Source organism: Brassica oleracea, chromosome C3 (genome assembly GCF_000695525.1).
Source record: "Brassica oleracea var. oleracea cultivar TO1000 chromosome C3, BOL, whole genome shotgun sequence".
NCBI lineage: Eukaryota > Viridiplantae > Streptophyta > Magnoliopsida > Brassicales > Brassicaceae > Brassica > Brassica oleracea.
In genome coordinates, this window is record NC_027750.1 from 62,463,439 (window position 1) to 62,480,175 (window position 16,737).

The following is a 16,737-nucleotide window of genomic DNA, read 5'->3' on the forward strand; positions in this document are numbered from 1 at the left end:
CAAACCATTTTAATCTTATTAAAAGTCAACCGTTAAATATAACTAACAACACTAAACGGTTGACTTTAGTGCTTGACTTTTGACGAGACTAAAATGATTTGATCAACGAAAGTATGAGATTTATTCGTGTTTGACTAGAAGTTAAAGGTTAAAATGGCGTATTTTGAGTTGAAGATATTTTTGGCTTATTTTCAAAAATTGAGGATTTTTTTGTCGATTTTCCGTGTGAAAATGGAGAAATGCAAAATTTTAGATTATATTTTATTAAAGTAAGTAAGTAGGTAGGTATCTAACGTGGAAAAGGGAATATTCCATGGAAGAAAGGAGAAAGAAAATAATAATCAGTGGAAGAAAATACAAAAAAAAAAAAGAAAAAACAATTTAAATAAAGTTTAGGGAAATGTTTACTTGTTCTTCCCCGCTCTACCCCTCACTCTCAATTTCTCAAAACCAAAGCTTTTTCTTCTTCTTCTCTTACACCAAAACGTGCTTTCTAACCCTCAGGTTTGTCTCCGATCTAGAATCTCCCCTTACAAGCTTTAGCTTTCTCATCTCACCAAAAAACCCTAGTTTTTAATGGCTCTCGATGATCTCATTTCTTGATTTCAGTGATCTTATTATATTTCTTGATTTAAACGATTCATTCTCCAAGAAGCTGATTTTCTAACCATGGAGCGGCTAACATCTCCTCCTCGTCTCATGATAGTCTCGGATCTTGATGATACAATGGTACAAAACACCAATTAACAAACTTTTCTTTTGGCTCTAAAACTTGATTCTTGATTCTTGATCTGTATTTTTTGTGTTCTTGAAGTTTGATCATTATCTTTTGCTCTGAATCTTGGTTCTTGATGTCTATTATTTTTTTTTGTCTTCTTGAAGGTTGATCATCATAATGATCCTGAAAATCTCTCTTTACTGAGGTTCAGTTCACTGTGGGAAGAAGCTTTTCGCCACGACTCTCTTCTTGTTTTCTCAACAGGAAGAACACTGCCCATGTACAAGAAACTGAGGAAAGAGAGACCAATGTTAACTCCTGATGTTATCATTACCTCTGTAGGAACTGAGATAGCTTATGGCAAGTCCATGGTTACTGATGATAGTTGGATTGAAATCATGAACCATAAATGGGACCGAGGAATCGTCGAAGAAGAAACCAGCAAGTTCTCTGAGTTAACTCTTCAGGTTACTGTCTGATTAACATAAACAAAGTCTCTATAGTATCATGGTTTTGTGATGGAAGAACATTGTGTTTCATTTAATGCAGAGAGATTGTGACCAGAGACCAAACAAGGTTAGCTTCTTCATTGACAAGAGTAAGGCTCAAGAAGTGACCAAGGAGCTATACCAACGGTTGGAGAAACGTGGAGTAAGTACCATTGTTTAATCTTGTCCGTTTACTCTCACAACATGGTATATGATGGTGTATTTTTTTTTTTTTTTAGTTGGAGATCAAAATCATTTTCAGTGGAGGAAAAGCTTTAGATGTTTTACCAAAAGGTGGAGGAAAAGGACAAGCTCTTGCTTATCTTCTTAACAAGCTCAAGGCTGAAGGGAGGCTTCCCGTTAATACTCTTGTCTGTGGTGACTCTGGAAACGACACCGAGCTCTTTACCATTCCTAATGTTTATGGTGTCATGGTTAGTTTCACCATCTTGAATCTCTGTTTTGTTCTTTTCATGTTTTGAAATATCTTTTATTGTTATCACAGGTGAGAAACTCTCAAGCGGAGTTATTAGAGTGGTATGCAGAGAATGCGAAAGACAATGCAAAGATAATCCACGCGAGTGAGAGGTGTGTGGGTGGGATTTTAGAAGCCATTGGTCATTTTAAGCTTGGTCCAAATCTTTCTCCTAGAGATGTTTCTGACTTATTCGAGTGCAAGGAGGATAATGTGAACCCGGGTCATGAGGTTGTCATGTTTTTCTTGTTCTATGAGAGATGGAGAAGAGGTGAAGTTGAGAACTGTGATGCATACATAGCAAGTCTCAAAGCTTCATGTGTGAGTATATATAGTTATAACCCTTGTTTCTCTCTTTATCGCCAAATCTTACTAATTAATGATGATATTATCCTTTTGTCAAAAACCACATTCAGCATCCTGCTGCTGTCTTTGTTCATCCATCTGGTACTGAAAAATCTCTGATAGACACCATTGATGAGCTTGGAAAGTATCATGGAGACAAAAAGGACAAGAAGTTTCGGGTTTGGACAGATCAGGTTCTGGCAACAGAGACTACTCATGGGACTTGGATGGTAAAGCTTGATAAGTGGGAACAAACTGGTAATGAAAGGCCTTAACATGCTACACAAAACCCACATAAATGGACTATTATCTTCCTTAATTGTTGATATTCAGATTGCGGATATATATTGCAGGGAATGAAAGGAAATGCTGTACAACAACTGTTAGATTCACCTCAAAGGTAAGAGAAGATCAAGAGGTGTTTGCACTTATCACTAGTATATAGATATAGAAGAGTAGATTCAGTTTCTTGAGTACTGAAAATGTATTGCAATCTGCAGGAAAATGAAGAACTTGTGTGGGAAAATGTGCAGCAAACATGGTCAGAGGAATCAGAGATGAAAAATGACAGCAACTGGATCATCTAAATGATTATCCTCCTTTTAGATTTTTTTCATAAAACATTGCAAACACACACAAGATCCTATTATTGCTTGAATAAAACTTAAATCGCAAAAGTCATCTTATATGTTATTTTTGTTACTTATTCCTCATAATGATAACATTTGTGTAGAGAGGGCAAAGGTGATAATGAGGCAAATATCACTTGTTGACATATAGACTCTTCCAATCTATTAAAACTGAAGTAATTTTTGGTACTGTTTGGCAACATGGATACCAGTACAAATGAGAATTGTTTAGAAACATAGATACAATTATAAACAAAAATATAGTGTTTTTTTAGTAATTTCATTCATATAATAACATTAATTTTCTTTTCATATTTTACTCAGTTTAACAATTTCATTAATTATATTAATTTAACAATACATCAGATCATTAAATATATTAACATAATAATAATAATAATGCAGAATTTTATTTATTAGTTAATCAACATTAACTTTGTGTCAATTATAAAATCAAAAATATAAAATAACTGGGTTTTGCATAAGGTTAAACGTTCAGTTTAGTTTGTTTTATTAAAACTTTTTTTAAATTTAGTTTCAATTGGTAAAAAAATACGTAGCCGAACATATAATTCAAAGACATGTTTTTGTGAATAAAATAATAACTTAAATCAAAATAATAAAATGTATTACATTTATTGTCACTTAATTTTTCACTCCATATAATTATTTTACTAAATAAAAAACTTTTTCTATTTCACTTAATTTAGCCAAACACATAGAAAGATTCCTTTTTATTAGTTTATATAATCAGTTAGACATGAACATTGGCTATCCATTTAGATACATGTTGTTCTTTTGAATATCATTTTTTTGAAAAAAAATTAAGTCTCGATTGAATATTATAAATTTATGTATGGGTTTTGAGTTGAGTCATTCTGGATCAGATGAATTCGGTTCTGATGTGTAGGAACTTAAAAATATCTAAATAATAACTGTATCTGATACGGGTTCGGATATTTGTACAAAAAATAACCATATTACCCAATTCGGTCCAAGTTTTTTTAATACAATTAGTTATATTATGATCCATCTAAAATATATAACACTAATTATGAAAAACAAATATCAATGTATAAAAATGTAAGAACCAATACTCAGGCGGTTGCGCGAATCAAGAAAAAACAAGTACCAAATGATTCAAAAAATGTTCACAATATCATAGGCAACACATGCACTCAGATTTGAATAAAGGAAAAATAACCACAAATAAATAAGACACATGAGAGTAAAACACAAACAGATCCAAGTCTGGTTCTGGTTTGAGTTAATATTGGGGATGAAACTCAGAATCTGATGAACCCTTTGTCTTGCAAACTCTCAACAGTCTCCTTTATGCTAACCTCCAATGGCACAAACTCAACCCCAAGAGACTCTGCTTTCTCTTTAGACACTTTGTAGGTTGGAATAAATATCTTTTCATCTGCACACCTGGAACAACAATTTCAGTAGATTCTAATCAAAATCTTGTCTTTAGTTAACAATTTATACAAAGAAAAAAAGCAGAGTTGCTCTGTTTCTGATGTTAAAAGAGAGACTTACTTCTCCGGGAGTTGAAAATCAGGATAAAGATCATGCAAAATGTTAACAACCTCGGAGTAATGAGCAACTCTCTCCACTAAACAGTATCTTCCATTAGCTTCTGGATTCTCAAACGCTTGGATATGAGCGTTGGCTACATCTTTAACATTAACCCACCCGAATGTCGCATTAGGAAACGTCTGTGCTCCTGAAAATGTAAACCAATGTTTTAAACTTAGTACACGTCTAAATCAAACAATTTGTTCTATCTTTGCTTCACCTTTGATCAAGCTTAGTACCGCAGCAGCACTAGTGTTGAGCGTTGGCTGTAACAGAGGACCAATCACCATTGCTGCGTTTATCGAAACTAACTGCATATCGTTCTCTTTCGCGAACTTCCACGCTGCGTTTTCAGCTAATGTCTTGGAGAGTACATACCATAGCTTTAATAAAAAAGAAAAAAACAGAGTGTTTCAGCAAAAACATAGTGATAGCTTGTACACCACGCAACCCTAAGTTGTTCTTTTTTTTTTATTTACCTTGGCAGCTCTGCAATAATCAGGATCGGCGAACCAAGTTTCATCAACTATGGTATCGGGTGTTCGAGGCATGCCATTGAAAGCAACAGCTGCTATAGATGAGGTTAAGACGACTCTCTTAACAGAGGGAGTCTTCAAGCAAGTGCTTAGAACATTGATTGTTCCTTTCACCGCTGGATCAAGTAACTCAGCCTGAGGATCTTTGACATCGTGATAGAACGGTGAGGCGGTGTGGAATACTCCTTGGCAACCATCGATTGCTGAATCGAAAGAGCCTTCTTCTAACAAGTTTGCTTTGAATAATTGAAGCCTTTCCTCTGCACCTTCTAACGCAAGCAAATGCTCTGTTTTTCTCGGATCATCTGTTACATTAAACCATATACACACATACATATATAACCAATCTATAAAATCTTAAATTATCTACATCTCTAATCATTTCATATGCGTTCAAATTTCATTAAAAATGAATATTCTATCTAAACGTAAGAGATATTATAAGATACACGTTGTTTTGGAATGAGATTGAATAGAGAAAAGAGACAGACTTGGATCACGAACAGAGGCTTTAACGGTGTAGCCGCGGAGAAGGAGAAGCTTGACGATCCATGAAGCAATGTAACCTGAAGCTCCTGTCACACACACCGTCTTCTCTTCTTCGCTGCTCATTCTTCTTACAGGTCTTCTCTCTTTTTTTCGGTGTGTTTGAAATGTCCAAAACTGATATTTTGTTAGCTTTTCTGCATTTTGTTTCGGTTTCCAAGCGCGCCATTTTTGGGAGGGTTCGTTAGAGTTTTCCACGGGATTGCTCCCTGCCAAGTGTGTGACTCCTCTTAATCACGTTCCTACGATTACTCATTATAAACTAATTGAGTTAAAAACAAAAACAAAAAATATGTTTTAATAGTATTAATTTATTAATCAATTATAAAAATTCTTAACTTTTAATAAATACTAGGTGTTTGCCCGCAATTTTGCGGGTCTTTGTATTATATAAAAAAATATATATTATCTTTATACTGTTATAATTTTTAAATAATAATTAGAAATTTAAATTTAAATTTTTAATTTTGAATATTTGGATAATCAAAAATTTCAGTATATATATTTTTAGAAGATATGTGAGATTTAAAATAGTTCAAAAACATAAACCTTAGTCATTAAAAATCTTTCTCTTACAAAAACAATATTATAATTAATTCAGATAATTGGTTGTAGAATTACTTTATATTTTAGTTTAACACATGAAAAATCGAAAATACTCTAGCGCTAAAGAGAAAAAAAAGAGTATTTTTTGTGTAACTCCAATATGACCAATACAATGATCGGAGGCTTTTATCATGAAAGATATTTTGTAAACGGTTTTGTGTGGGCTTTTAAAACATAAAAGTTATAATAATTCCTTACCTACAAACATAATTCTTTTATATAATAATATATAACCATTAAATATATTTCTATAAAAAATGCTAAAGTATTTTATTTAATTATATAATATAACTAACTGATAATATATAGTATGATTTATCTCTTTAAAACTAAAGAAAAATTTGGTTAAGGTAAACATAAAAACACGTATCAGGAAAATGGTAGTTTAAGCAATTTTCTCATAATTTGTTCCAAATCACACTTTCTCACTCATTTTTTTATTTAGTGTTTAACATAAAACTTAAATAGGTTAAGCAAACAATTTTTTTCTTAAATTATCTCTAATCATCACACTGTTTTATCAAAAACTAATTCATTCAACCAAATGTTTTTAATTAAAACTAATCATAGTTTACATATCTTTTAAAATTATTGTTTTAATTTAATTTAAATTAAATTAAAACATACCTATATTAATTAAATCTGATTAACTAATAAGAAAAAAAAATATTTTAATTTTTAAATACCAAATCTCGTTATTTTAGGCATATATACTTAATATTAACGTGAGATCCAATATTAATGTTTTTATTTGTATAAATTTTGTTAAAATTTTATTATCATACATTTTAAAAATTTATTATAGCGTAAAAAACACAGCTCATTAATTTTTAAATAAGTTTTTTTTTAACTTTCAATTTACATTATATTTTTCATCTTTGACTTTAACAATTGTAGATATGGTCATTTTTATTGAACTTCTTTAATAAATTTATCTTAACATTTTAAAACACACATAAAACTAATTAGTTCACATTTATAGTAACACAAAAAAGTACATGTCCCTCGACAAACAAATAAAAATTAAATACATAAGAATATAAAAATACCAAGAACGCAACAAACATATTTTATTATTTTTTCTCTTATTCTTTTATTTATGTATGCTTTTTTCTATTAAAAATAAACATGCTAATTTTACTATAATCCAAACTATATGAATTATATTAATAGTATATTAACTCTAGAAAAATCCAGTGAAAAATACTTTGATTAATATAATTAAATGACTTTCCATATAATAAATTAAATGAATTACCAAATAATATAATTTTAAATGATTTATCATATAATAATGTTAATTCATTTGTTTATATTAATAGATGAATTAAATAAACTTTTTCTTGATTAATATACGTTTAAATAACTTACCATATGATTTTTATCTTTTAAAATATAAAATATTTTAATCATTTCTATAAGTGATAACGTATATGATATCACATTGTCTTTAAAAATGATTGGAATTTTTTAGAATTATATATTTGACTATTTTGCATTCATTTGACACACTTTTATACTATAAATAGTGAATGAGTGAATTTAATTAATATTATTAAGTTTAGATTAATTAGTTTTCTAAAATCTATGATTTATTTTATTCACTATCAATATAAACATAATAAAAACCGTTTTTATAATTTTTTTAATAGTATTAATTTATTAATCAATTATAAAAATTCTTAACTTTTAATAAATATTCAATCAAAACATTTTCAAAGAGTGGATAGAATTCTTAGAATACGATTATGCCACCAACAAATCTAATACTTCCTCCGTTCCTAAAAAAATGTATGTTCTGGAAAAAAAGTTGTTTCAAAAAAATACATTTTTTATTTTTTCAATGTATGATTTTATGGAAAATTGTAAGTTTCAAAAAAATTAATGGTGTTTATTGAATTTCTATTGACTAAAAATTATGAAAAATTGTTAATCACAAAAAAACAATGCATATTTAATGAGTTTTTAATATATGTGAAAAGTTTAGAATATGCATTTTAAAAAAAAACAGAGGGAGTATGTTTTATGATAATTCAGGTATAACAATTCTACTAACACCACAAATGAAGTTGTATTTCCATTTTATGAAGATCCACGTGGCACGTAGCGATGCTACCCCCATTATGCGAAGATATCATGTAGACCTTTTTCTATTAGTGTAGCATAAACGACTATTAATCTCATTTTATAAGGCTTATAACTCAAATCTTCGTCAATCAAACCACTGGATTAAGGAGTTTTGACAAAAGAAACCATATTTTATGGTGAATTTGAAGTTGACATTGGTTCACCCAAGTTTTCATGAACTCAATTTGAATTTATTAACCATAGATAACCAGAAAAAAAAATCTGTTTTTTTTTTGTCAGAAAAAGAAAACAAGGTTACATTTTCATGACATTGGAGTGTTTCTCTGCCTTGTTACTGCCACTGAACCGTTCTTAATCTCTCTCAAAGGCTGTCTTGAGCACGACGGTTTTGCTGTTCTTCCTTCACTGTACTTAGACCAATCTCCATTGTTGCTATGTCTGTTTTCTTTCAACCTACAAATCAATACTCTCTTCTCTGACTCTGTTGGCAACTTGTTCTTCTCTGGTTCTAACTTATTACCTTCCTTCCTCAATCTTTTGATCTCTTCTTGTAACCCGCAAACCTCTGCTTGTATGTTCTTAAACTTTGCTTCTGATGATAAAGCCTTTCTTCTCCAACCTTCAACCTAAAACAGATTCATAAAGAAAGGGTCTTCAATATACTTTTTTATCTTTTATTTTTTTAATACCAGGAGGTTTGAATTCAATCTTACAGAGAAATATAGATTCTGTATCTGAGAATCTGATTCGAGAGCACGGTTTTGCCAGAAATCACGACAAGATTGAAGTTCCTCCATTTCATTCCTCACTTGACCCAACATATCTTGCATTTGTGACCATTGCTCAGCTTCTGCTCTTACTTGATCCGTGATCTTTCTCATAACTGCTTTGCAATGTCTAGAACAGTCTTTTTTAGTATACGTGTCTTGTACAGATAAATCTTGAAGATCAATGGTTTTGGAGAGAATCGACAACGCCTCCATTTTACTACTCAATGTATCTATCTGCGGAAGAAAACAAGTCAAGATCATGCAAAAAGAAAGAAAAAAAGACTAAGTAATCTTAGTTGTCACTCACATTGCCGTTATTGCTGTTGACCAAGAAGCTAGCCTCAGCCATTTTCTGAATCCCTTGAACACAAACCTCTCCTTCATCCAACTTCTCCAGCTCTCTTCTTAAAACAGAAGCTTTCTTGTCAAAGTTATGTCTGAAGTTTCTAGCTTCTTTCATGTCCTTATTGACCTTTGGAGACTTTAACTCATTTAGTTTCTCAATCAAATAGCTTATCTCATCTTCCAAAACATTGCTCTCTTTCTTCCCTTCTGAGATTCTCTGTTTCCCCTAAATGAATCAAATCAAAAACAGCTTCAAACTCAAAACAGTTACTACACTCACACTTATAATACATAATAAACCAATCAGATTAGACTTACAGAGAGGAGAGTATTAACAGCAGATCTAAGCGTTTTCTCCATTCGCTTCTTCCTCCTCTCCATCTTCTTCAACGCAATCTCTTTTTCAATCCTTAACAAGTTACACTCTGATCTCAACATCTCCGTCTGAAACCTCCACTTGGCTTCATCTACTTCACTAGAAGACGACCCACCGATCTCTCTCCCTTCTGCAACTTTCTCTCTTCTCCTTCCCTCATCCATCACAACAGGTCCCCCTCCTCGATCAAAGGATCTCTCTTGGTGAAACAGAACCTCCAGTTTCACTCTCTGATCCTTCTGAGTCGAGGAAGAATAAGAAGAAGAAGAAGAAGAAGGTGTTGTTGTCTTCCCCTTTGCTGCACTCCGTCGCACACCTTGCCTACGTGGCAGCTGAAGGATCCTCGGCGTAGGAAGGCCCACTTGTGGGTATTGCCACTTCGATCTCTTTATCATCGTCCGTTCGTTTCTTCTCTCCATTTTTTCACCGCCAACTTTAAAAAAGACAGCTAAAGTGTCTGTCTTTGTCTCTGTCTTTTTCTGGTAAATAGTGTCAGAAGAAGAAAGACATCAGTTTAAGAGTAGACTAGATGAAAGCTCCTGTTCTGGTCTTTTCTTTGTCTGTCTCTTTCTCTGTCGGATTTTGAAAAGTAAAATCCTTTGTTACCGTTGCAAAAGAGAGAGGGAGAGAGAATCACTCGAAAGCAGACAAGGAAAGAGACAACCTTGGAGAATTCAAACGCAACATCAAAGAACTTATTTGTTTCGTAATTTTAAATTGTGTTTTTCTCTACAATGTGCGTAGCATATACATATATAATATAATGAATACGAAAGTACCAATCTTTGGGTCTGGTTCTCGAGTAAAGCCTACGGCGAGAGAGAAAGGAGAGAGACCTCGTGAAGTGGAGCCATTTTCAAATAAAAGCTGTGTTGTTGTTCTTCGTGATGAAACCGCTGCTTCCTCTTCTTTTCCACTTATTTACGATTCTGCCACTATCCAAGTGTCTCATTGGATGATAATTCATTTATTATAGCATCATTTTCTTTGCTTTTTACGATATCTCCATTAATATACATAGTGACTAGTTGCTGTTTTTTTTTTTTTGGGGTCAACGTCTAGTGGTTTGTTTACTCGAATCATGCTTTTTTAGAGACTATTTGAATTGAGAAAAAAAAGAGAAGTCTATTTAAATAGTATATGAATATTGTTATTCAAAATAACTCAAATTTCGTAAAATATTATGTTGTGTACTATCTTATATATTAAAATAGAAGTTACAACCTTGATTCATGTGTGGTTTTTTTTTTTAAAATGGACACTCACTAGTAATTCCTAAAAAGATGTAAAACAAAAAGTATACCTGCCCTTAAAAAGGGCGGGTCAGAATTTAGTATATGCTATTTGGTTAACAAACTCACCTTGATTCATGTGTGATATTTTTATTTGGACCATCATTTAATTTTTTTATTAAATGTATTTCCTTAATGTTAATATATAATATTTTAACTACTTAAATCATAATATAATTTGATATCTTTTAATTTAAAATATAAATATAAATATATTTAATTTTTTTAACAAATGTGTTGAAAAACATTATAACAATATCTTATTTATCAAAAATTGTATACAAATATTTTCACTAATTTTGTAATTAGTAATGAAATTAATGTTATTATACATTAACTCAGTTATCTTTTACAAAATGAAAAAAATTATATCAAATTTTACTATTTTATAGTTATATCTATCATTTTAAAATAAAACATTGTATTTAACTAAATATGATAAAATTATTTTAAACTGATAAATTAATATATTTTATTTTCTCAAACATTAAAAATTTATGCTAGAAATATAATATGTTGGTAGAATGAGTTAACATTAGTAAATTAGATTATTCATGTATAAAATTAACTTATCTTAAACTTATATATATATATATATAGTTATTATCCTAAATGAATAAACATAAAAAATATTGATAAAAATAATCTAGCGCTTTGAATTACGGATCATAATAATTGAATAAAAATAATTTTAAAATATATATAATAAAAAATAACAAATATATGTGATGATTTGAAATAATCAATTAACTTACAGAATGAAAACTATCAAATTGTTATATTTAAAATAATTATACATAACCATTTAAATATATAAGTAACTTTAAAAATATATTCTAATTATGTAATATATATATAAACATGAAAATTAATACCCGCACGATTGTGCGGGTCCAAATCTAGTTTTTCTTAAAATTCCCAAATGGCAAGAAACAAAAATTTGAACATACTTTTTCAATAATATGTTATTTTAGGCATAAGCATCAAGTTTTTAGTTTTACAAAATTTACTAATATCTTTATAAGTATTAAAACCGCATATTTTTCAAATCAAATTGTATAATCTCTCTCGGTTTGGTCTTCTCCTTGGTTAGTGGATGGTGATAGACTGCGTATCCTACTTATGTAGAATATTTTTGCTGATCTACTAAATCTTCGAGTAAGCGATCTTTTACTGCCTAATTCTCACCATTGGAACATCTCCTTGCTGGAAGATCTCTTTTACACTCAAGATATAGAGATTAATCTCAAGATCAAGTCTGTTATCTCATCACCAGAATTTTATATATGGAATCATTCTCGCTCAGGAGATTATACAGTAAAATCTCGATATTGGCTTGCTGAAAAGGTAGCCAATAAAGACGCTTTTGTAGCATGAGGTATGTTACCATCATTGAATGGTATCAAGGATCGAATTTGGTCACTTGATACAGCTTCAAAAAACAAAATCTTCTTATGGAAAGTTATCAGTGGAGCTTTGCCAGTTGCAGACAACCTTGAAGAACGAGGTATGAAGATTGATACACGCTGTCAGATATGCGGACTATGTGGACTATGCGGACTGGAGGGAGAATCTTTAAATCATGTCCTCTTCACTTGCACCAATGCAATACAAACTTGGGCAAATATCAACTTCCCTCATTCTCTTAATGGGTTTGATTCTTCCTCTGTCTATTTCAACATCTTATATGTTTTAAAGACAAGGAACAATAGGCTCTTTCCAGAACACATTAGAAGAAATGGACCCTGGCTTATTTGGTCTATTTGGAAAAATCGAAACTCTTTTATGTTTGAAGGTAAAATAGCTCTAGGTTCCTCCTTTATTAGAGCTATTGATGATGAAATGGATCATTGGTACCTGATTAAGAAAGTTGATCAACAAGAAAGAGCCATTGATTTGGAAAGAAAAAAGAAGATTGTTTTCGGATGTAAACCTCCAACAAACTCTTGGCTTAAGTGTGACATAGCTTCTGCTTGGGACAATGAAAATCTTCAAAGCGGAGCCTCTTGGATACTTCGGAATAGTGAAGGCAAAGTTTTAATGAATGGTAGGAGATCTTTTGTTAGAATTTCTAGTAAGTTGGAAGCATCTTTTTAAAGTTGGAGCTGAGCATTAGAAAGTATGAAAACCCTTCATTTCAATGCTATCATATTTGCTTATGACGATCATGATATTATTAGTGCAATCACTAAACCTTCAGCTTGGCCTTCACTCAAGTTTTATTCCTCCAAATTATTAGCTTGGCTGCATGATATTGTTGATTGTAAAGCTCAATTCCACTCTTATCAGAATATCATTGGAGCCAAGCTCATTGCTAGAAGTGTGATAAAGGAAGATCTCTTCAATCATATATTTCTGTTGGTTTTCCTTCATGGCTTAACCACCTTTTTGTTTAGGCTTTGATTGATATGGATCCTTGATTAACTCTTGTAATTTCTATCTTTCAATGAAGTATTTAGTGTTTAAAAAAAGAGAAAAAAAACATCTAACAAAAAGAGTTATGAATAAAAATGTAACGCATTAGTTTATCATCTGAATACCGTTCATCTCTAATCTCAAACCCTAGCTATCTGAGCAAACAAAATCTTGGCCGTGAACTCCGACTTTGCTTTCACGATCGAGATAAGTACGTCCTGTTTTATATAGATCGGCTATTATCAAATTACCATATCATGATTTATTGTTTATAAGTTGCATATGTTGAGATGTTCGAATTCTTTATGCTGCGAGAGGTGAATACTCCCACCTCAATAACTAAATATTATTTGATCTGCTATTTAATCATCTCATGCTCAATGTAATTCCTTTGGTCCTCGTTTGTTTCATACTCGTTGGATTAGTTGCATAGTATTCATTGATTTGTGTGGTAATTAATCTATTGACTTTGATTAGTCTTCGACTCTTTTATTCTTCTTTACGGAGAGATGCCTTGAGAATATTAAAAGCTAGACACTATATTCATGACATAATTACATAATAGTCATGTCTTGACAAAGATTCGTTGATTTGCTTTTATATTCATGAACGTGGAAGTTTATCTATCTCCTTCCACTTAATTTTATTGAATGACAAGAGTTAATGAATATTGAGTTCACCTTGTTTTATCTCATGGCCTAGTTTAAAGTTTAGATATTAAGCATTTATGATGACGAGATGATTGACTTTTAAATTACTAGACTTTATATGAATGAACATTTCGGAGATTGACTTTAGTTATATGAATGAAAGCTTGTTTTTATTAAAAGGTCATAATCGTTCGTTAAAAATTGATAAGAGAGATGTTTTTTATTTGGTTCAATTTGTTTAGTCAAGTGGTGCATATATTTCTCAATAATATTTAGTTCATGGTTTATAGCTCTACATGACATGCTTTAAGATGAAATTTTTGATCTGATTCATGCTTTATATCAATTGACTTATTTGATCTAAAATTTTCACGCCATCCCATATAATGTGATAGATCGCAATGAAATGTTTGAGATGTTGGTTTAATTATTCTGAAGTGGAGTTCTTAGTTGAATCATTCTGAATGCATTTTTAAGTTCAACATATAAAGTTTTATGGGTTTTGGTTTAGTTAATTGGTTCATGTGGGATTTTGTCGTAAGGCCTAAATATAATTAATAAGTATTAAATATTGCATGTTTCTATTTATGTTGTTAAATGTTGATTTGGAATTAAGTAAAAAAAAAATATATTGATAGACTATGATCTAGTTATCATAAATTTAATTTTGGCATTATATATTGATGTTTTCTAACACATCAGCCATATTTTATGAGCAAATTTTAAGTATTTCAGGATTGATTATCCTCTCTAAAAGAGAAAGATCATGTGAAATTATAACCAACCGGAAACATGAGCAGTTGGATTTCGCATCTCCGTTTCACTTTTACTTGTCAAGATAAGTATTTTATTTTCATGTTTATATAAAAGGTTAACTACATTTTGATTAAGTAAAATAATTCGCCTGAAAATTGATACATGTGGTATAAAAGTTGTTCACTAAATTGATTGATTGGTTAAACCTTGTTAAATAGCATGAATTAAGAATTCAGTCAATATAATAATTACTATAGGTATATATTTCTTGATATAATAAGATGCTTATGTTAATACATATTTTTATATAATTTGATTATTATATTTCATTAACATTGTATAAAGTTTTAAATTTAAAGTTTGACCATAAAAATCCATAAATTTTGTAGAGCAATCGAAAGAAAAGGTATAATCCTTTGAATGTGATTATCAAAAGTTCATTATGTATTTTGCATCTAAAGATTATGAGACCTGAAGTCTGTAAATAAATCTCTACTATGCTGGCAGTTAAGTTTAATTCCAGCAGACACACGATTGAGAAAAGAGATTAAAGAAATTTATAACTATATTTTGTCTCCTTGAGACTGCGAAAAACAATGAGCTATTACTGATGTAAGATGATGAATCATGTCTACTTGATTATGCTCCATTCCCTGAAGTGAATGTGACATTTTATATATTGAGAAAGAAAAGACCACATTATTTCCCGAAGAAGTGGCTACAAAAATGGTTATAGACGTTATATATATATGGTCAAAGTATATCCCAATAAGTTTCTTTCAAAAAGATATTCTCACAAGAAGTGATAAAATAAGGATGATATTTCTCTTATCCTGTAAGAAAAGAAACTAGTGTGTGAGTACAATGTATTCTAGTATCAAGATTATTGGAAGCTATAGAGGAGCAGATACATGTTTGCCTATGGAAACACAAGTTGAAATCATTACTGTGTTATGCTTTCCCAAATCTCGTAGGTCAAAATGATCTAAGATATAAAACATGACCTTAAATTGGGTATGTTGTTGATTCTAAAGTGGGATTTAATTCTTGATATATGAACTTGGAGTGTCATTATCTCGAGGGAGAGAATTAGAGAACCCCACATCCCTAATAAGTGGAACATACAGAAGTATGTTCACACTAGAAAGAGACTCAAGGAGTCATTTATAAAATAAAACGAGGGGATTTAAAATCAAACAATGCTTGAGACACTAAGTAAAGGGAAATGTTGAATACCTTCAATTAAAAGTATTACCCAAGGCCTATTGTATTGTACTACACAATGATTAGAAAATGGAGATAAATGTAATAGTAAACTAGAAGTTTACCGAAAGTGTAATGTTTGGCAAACCAGTTATGCCATCCCGGTTTAGTAATGATGCGAAAGATAATCATATGCATATTCGTTGAAGAACCAAAAGATTCTTACGAATGATTTGCTTTATGCTGCTTTCTTACAAGCCATTGCAAGAATACAGTTTTCACCAGTCAAATAGATTTGGATTCTATTTATACAAGGAGCTGTTTGTGGGCTTGATCACCCACTGGTGAACTGATCATCCACCATATGCATCGACAAGAAGGTCGTATGTATCCTTGTTATAGATCCGCAACCTGATGTTTGTGAGACTAATTGGTAATACTGGTGAAATCACAAGCATTTGATGATTATTTATGCATGTATGGATACATGATGAACACCTTGTAGCTAATGTTCATATTTAAGATGTAGCAGCATTGATTCGCATAATGCCAAAGAGTAATTAAGAACTCTCCCCATCAAACTGGTTTTATATCAGGAACCAAAGATCCCCATCTAAAATTTTTGGATAAGTTGTAGTTACTCCACCACACCGCTAAAGATGGGACCTCAAAGAAGGTTATGAATATGTTGGATATGATCTCCATTGATGATAAAATCTAGAAGATTTTATAAAATTTATTTAAAGACTCGAAAGTTAGTCTATCCAACATTAGGGGGAGAAAATAAACAGCTGGAGAAAAAATGAGTTGAATGAATTATCATTGATCCTCAGACTAAAGAGCGTAAATAGTAGTCCAAAATGAATGTATGGAGATAATTCTATTACAAAGATTAGCATATGAGTTGCTAGACTCATT

General features: G+C 31.0%; 3 protein-coding genes across 4 annotated transcripts; 1 reads left to right on the forward strand and 2 right to left on the reverse strand.

The window, feature by feature from the left end:
- The first annotated feature begins 403 nt into the window (after positions 1 to 403).
- Positions 404 to 2,707, forward strand: LOC106328735 (probable sucrose-phosphatase 1). 2 transcript variants are annotated; one of them, XM_013767231.1, is made up of 9 exons: positions 404 to 504; positions 610 to 729; positions 883 to 1,185; positions 1,268 to 1,369; positions 1,446 to 1,640; positions 1,712 to 2,002; positions 2,098 to 2,284; positions 2,380 to 2,426; positions 2,527 to 2,707. In XM_013767231.1, exons 2-9 carry the CDS (start codon positions 670 to 672, stop codon positions 2,611 to 2,613), a joined length of 1,272 nt encoding a protein of 423 aa, XP_013622685.1. In that variant the 5' UTR covers positions 404 to 504; positions 610 to 669; the 3' UTR covers positions 2,614 to 2,707. The 2 variants fall into 2 exon arrangements, with proteins under 2 accessions (XP_013622685.1, XP_013622684.1); XM_013767230.1 differs by having other exon boundaries at positions 415 to 729.
- A 1,051-nt stretch (positions 2,708 to 3,758) lies between these two features.
- On the reverse strand, positions 3,759 to 5,423 carry LOC106333090 (cinnamoyl-CoA reductase 1-like). Its single transcript, XM_013771572.1, has 5 exons — positions 5,264 to 5,423; positions 4,716 to 5,077; positions 4,457 to 4,619; positions 4,198 to 4,384; positions 3,759 to 4,086 (listed from the first exon to the last, which is right to left on the reverse strand). The coding sequence occupies exons 1-5, from the start codon at positions 5,382 to 5,384 to the stop codon at positions 3,942 to 3,944; spliced, it is 978 nt and encodes a 325-aa protein (XP_013627026.1). The 5' UTR covers positions 5,385 to 5,423; the 3' UTR covers positions 3,759 to 3,941.
- A 2,855-nt stretch (positions 5,424 to 8,278) lies between these two features.
- Positions 8,279 to 10,345, reverse strand: LOC106332663 (intermediate filament protein ifa-4-like). The gene is made up of 5 exons (XM_013771140.1): positions 10,283 to 10,345; positions 9,446 to 9,982; positions 9,090 to 9,353; positions 8,726 to 9,016; positions 8,279 to 8,638 (listed from the first exon to the last, which is right to left on the reverse strand). The coding sequence occupies exons 2-5, from the start codon at positions 9,920 to 9,922 to the stop codon at positions 8,315 to 8,317; spliced, it is 1,356 nt and encodes a 451-aa protein (XP_013626594.1). The 5' UTR covers positions 9,923 to 9,982; positions 10,283 to 10,345; the 3' UTR covers positions 8,279 to 8,314.
- Between the last annotated feature and the right edge of the window lie 6,392 nt (positions 10,346 to 16,737).

Coding starts and splice junctions, on each gene's coding strand:
- LOC106328735 (XM_013767231.1), top strand. CDS start 670: ATGGAGCGGCTAACATCTCCTCCTCGTCTCATGATAGTCTCGGATCTT. Junction 730..882: donor CGGATCTTGATGATACAATG/GTACAAAACACC, acceptor GTCTTCTTGAAG/GTTGATCATCATAATGATCC. Junction 2,285..2,379: donor TGATAAGTGGGAACAAACTG/GTAATGAAAGGC, acceptor TATATATTGCAG/GGAATGAAAGGAAATGCTGT.
- LOC106333090 (XM_013771572.1), bottom strand. CDS start 5,384: ATGAGCAGCGAAGAAGAGAAGACGGTGTGTGTGACAGGAGCTTCAGGT. Junction 4,620..4,715: donor ATTATTGCAGAGCTGCCAAG/GTAAATAAAAAA, acceptor TTTTTATTAAAG/CTATGGTATGTACTCTCCAA. Junction 4,385..4,456: donor GGTACTAAGCTTGATCAAAG/GTGAAGCAAAGA, acceptor TTACATTTTCAG/GAGCACAGACGTTTCCTAAT.
- LOC106332663 (XM_013771140.1), bottom strand. CDS start 9,922: ATGGAGAGAAGAAACGAACGGACGATGATAAAGAGATCGAAGTGGCAA. Junction 9,354..9,445: donor CTGTTAATACTCTCCTCTCT/GTAAGTCTAATC, acceptor TGATTCATTTAG/GGGAAACAGAGAATCTCAGA. Junction 8,639..8,725: donor TACAGAATCTATATTTCTCT/GTAAGATTGAAT, acceptor AATCTGTTTTAG/GTTGAAGGTTGGAGAAGAAA.